The sequence below is a fragment of the Fopius arisanus genome, unplaced genomic scaffold, assembly GCF_000806365.1.
Source record: "Fopius arisanus strain USDA-PBARC FA_bdor unplaced genomic scaffold, ASM80636v1 scaffold00006, whole genome shotgun sequence".
NCBI lineage: Eukaryota > Metazoa > Arthropoda > Insecta > Hymenoptera > Braconidae > Fopius > Fopius arisanus.
In genome coordinates, this window is record NW_011887745.1 from 1,487,547 (window position 1) to 1,489,734 (window position 2,188).

A 2,188-nucleotide genomic window follows, 5' to 3' on the forward strand; every position below is an offset into this window, starting at 1 on the left:
TCACTTTAATCCCTAATTCACTCAATCATTGCTAATTGGATAACAATTACATCGATTTCTCATTAGACTTGATTTCCTTAATACGTTCTGATGGTGTCATCGAGGACTCAAAGTCATCTTCTGACTGATGCATTTTCTCAGTATCTTTCATTTTTTTTGTTTGTTGGTTTGTTTCCTTCATATCTGCTTCTTCTAGACAGAATTAAACTATATATACGTATAAGATATTTACACAGAAGAGTTTTAAATGAGAATATTCCAATGTACAATCTTTTAGTTGACTAAAATCAATTTAGTTAAGTTGATATCCACTCACTGTCGTGCAATCCGCCAACGAAACTGCTTCCGAATGTTTTGTTTCGGAATAATTAATAATTGAATTCTGTACTTACCAATATTTTCTTAATATTCTCCGAGATTTTTTTATACGATAACAGCTTTTTCGTTTTGCCACACTATTCTTTTACTAACGTAATATGTTTTTAGGAAACAATTGATGAGCGCGGGTTCAATAGTCAACATTCTTAAATATAATGTGGACATTTTGTGTGGCCACTCAGTCATTACGTGACATCTGCCGTTTTCAGAATAAACGATAAGTTTATCAATATTTCTATCGATAAAACGATCACAAATCCCAAATATTTTAAAACTGAAGAAACTATATACAAATATACAATTGTAATAAATAGAAACGTACCAATCCTATTCTTAACTAAACAATTTATTCATTTTGAGTTGATAATGTCTGAAGAGAAGTGTAAGTTAATTTATTATAAATAACGAAATTATATATATATAGATATTAAGAGAAGGATGAATAAATATTTTAAGATGGCTTTAACCTCAAAATTATATGACAAGAAAATTGATTTTTTATAGTTGCATCAATTAAGGCTAAACGCCTGAAGGACGTTTTCCGTGATGAAACTGATATCATTCAGACAGAATGGATGATCGATTATACTGTCACAAACATCCTAAAAAAAATTAAATTGAACGATAATACTGTGTAGGTTTTTATTTCTACATATTTTTCCACCACTATTGAGGTCTTTTTTTCCAAAATTGAAAATGTCTTTTTATTTGCAGTGAAATTATTGACTGGGCAGAATCCTTGGGACCTCTGGAACAGACTGGTCTTCATGAATTTGTTTTCCAGTGTATCTTAAAGAATGATGAGAATCAAAAAATCAAATTCATTGCATTTAATGACGACGCTCGACGACTCTACCCTTTCTTTCGTCAAGATTATGTAATTATGAATAATAGTTCATAAAATATTGAATGAAAAATTTTCGTAAACCTCCTAGGAAATTCATTTAGATGTATATTTAGAATTCTATGTTTTCTGCCTTTTTAGTGCAAAATATTTGATTTTATATTTTTTTTTCTCAATTTGATAAAGAAGATGGTCAGTAGAAAAGAATTAAAAGTTTCATGCTGTTATGTACAGAGGATTTCTTTGAATTTAATTGTGAATATGCCAAAGTGTAAATTAGTTCGTCGCAATTTTGAATATCATTTATATAGAAAGTATTTATACTATGATAAATGTTTTTTAAAGTTAGATTCGTGCAATTTTCCAAAATTGCTAAATTTATTATATTATATTTTCCTTTCATGTCCATTCATTATTGAAAACAAGATAGGGAAAAAATTTATGATCATGAATTTGTACCGAAAAAGTTTCGGAATCATGAACATACACAAAGTACTTACATACATGTTCATGAAGTTTTTTTTTTTTCCTGAATAATTTTTCATTAAATTTCTCAACTGAAAAAACTACACGAGAAAAAAAAATAGGATTTATGTTATAATCTCCGAACGCCTCTCAACGTGCCCTATAAACGAGACGAGAGGGACAAGGTTGAGCGCCAATCGGGTGTGTCCACAGGTAGCGGATAGACGAACGGCCGACGGAGAATTGGGGCAGGTTAAGGGCTGGAAACATAGAGGTATGGGACTGGCCCTCGCCGGCCCTGCCGCATTGACGGTTAGCGTGAGCTATAAGGAAAGGGCCTAAAAACCTGGAAGGAACCGAAGGCCGCGCCACAGACCAACTCCCCAAGCCAAGGTGGAAGTGATTCGTGCCGAAAGCTGAATGGCACTGGGGTTACAGTGTTGTTAACGAGACCGTTGGGGCATCAGGCCGCAGTCCACCGTATTTAGGCCTTGCCCAGCA

The 2,188-nt window shown here is 33.1% G+C and overlaps 1 protein-coding gene and 1 long non-coding RNA gene across 2 annotated transcripts; one reads left to right on the plus strand and one right to left on the minus strand.

Moving 5' to 3' along the window:
- Positions 1–159: 159 nt before the first annotated feature.
- Positions 160–484, minus strand: LOC105273737 (uncharacterized). The gene is made up of 2 exons (XR_892931.1): positions 393–484; positions 160–192 (listed from the first exon to the last, which is right to left on the minus strand). It is a non-coding gene; the product is annotated as an uncharacterized lncRNA (long non-coding RNA).
- A 190-nt stretch (positions 485–674) lies between these two features.
- On the plus strand, positions 675–2,188 carry LOC105273736 (uncharacterized). Its single transcript, XM_011316344.1, has 4 exons — positions 675–760; positions 883–1,012; positions 1,093–1,255; positions 1,901–2,188. Exons 1-4 carry the CDS (start codon positions 745–747, stop codon positions 2,027–2,029), a joined length of 438 nt encoding a protein of 145 aa, XP_011314646.1. The 5' UTR covers positions 675–744; the 3' UTR covers positions 2,030–2,188.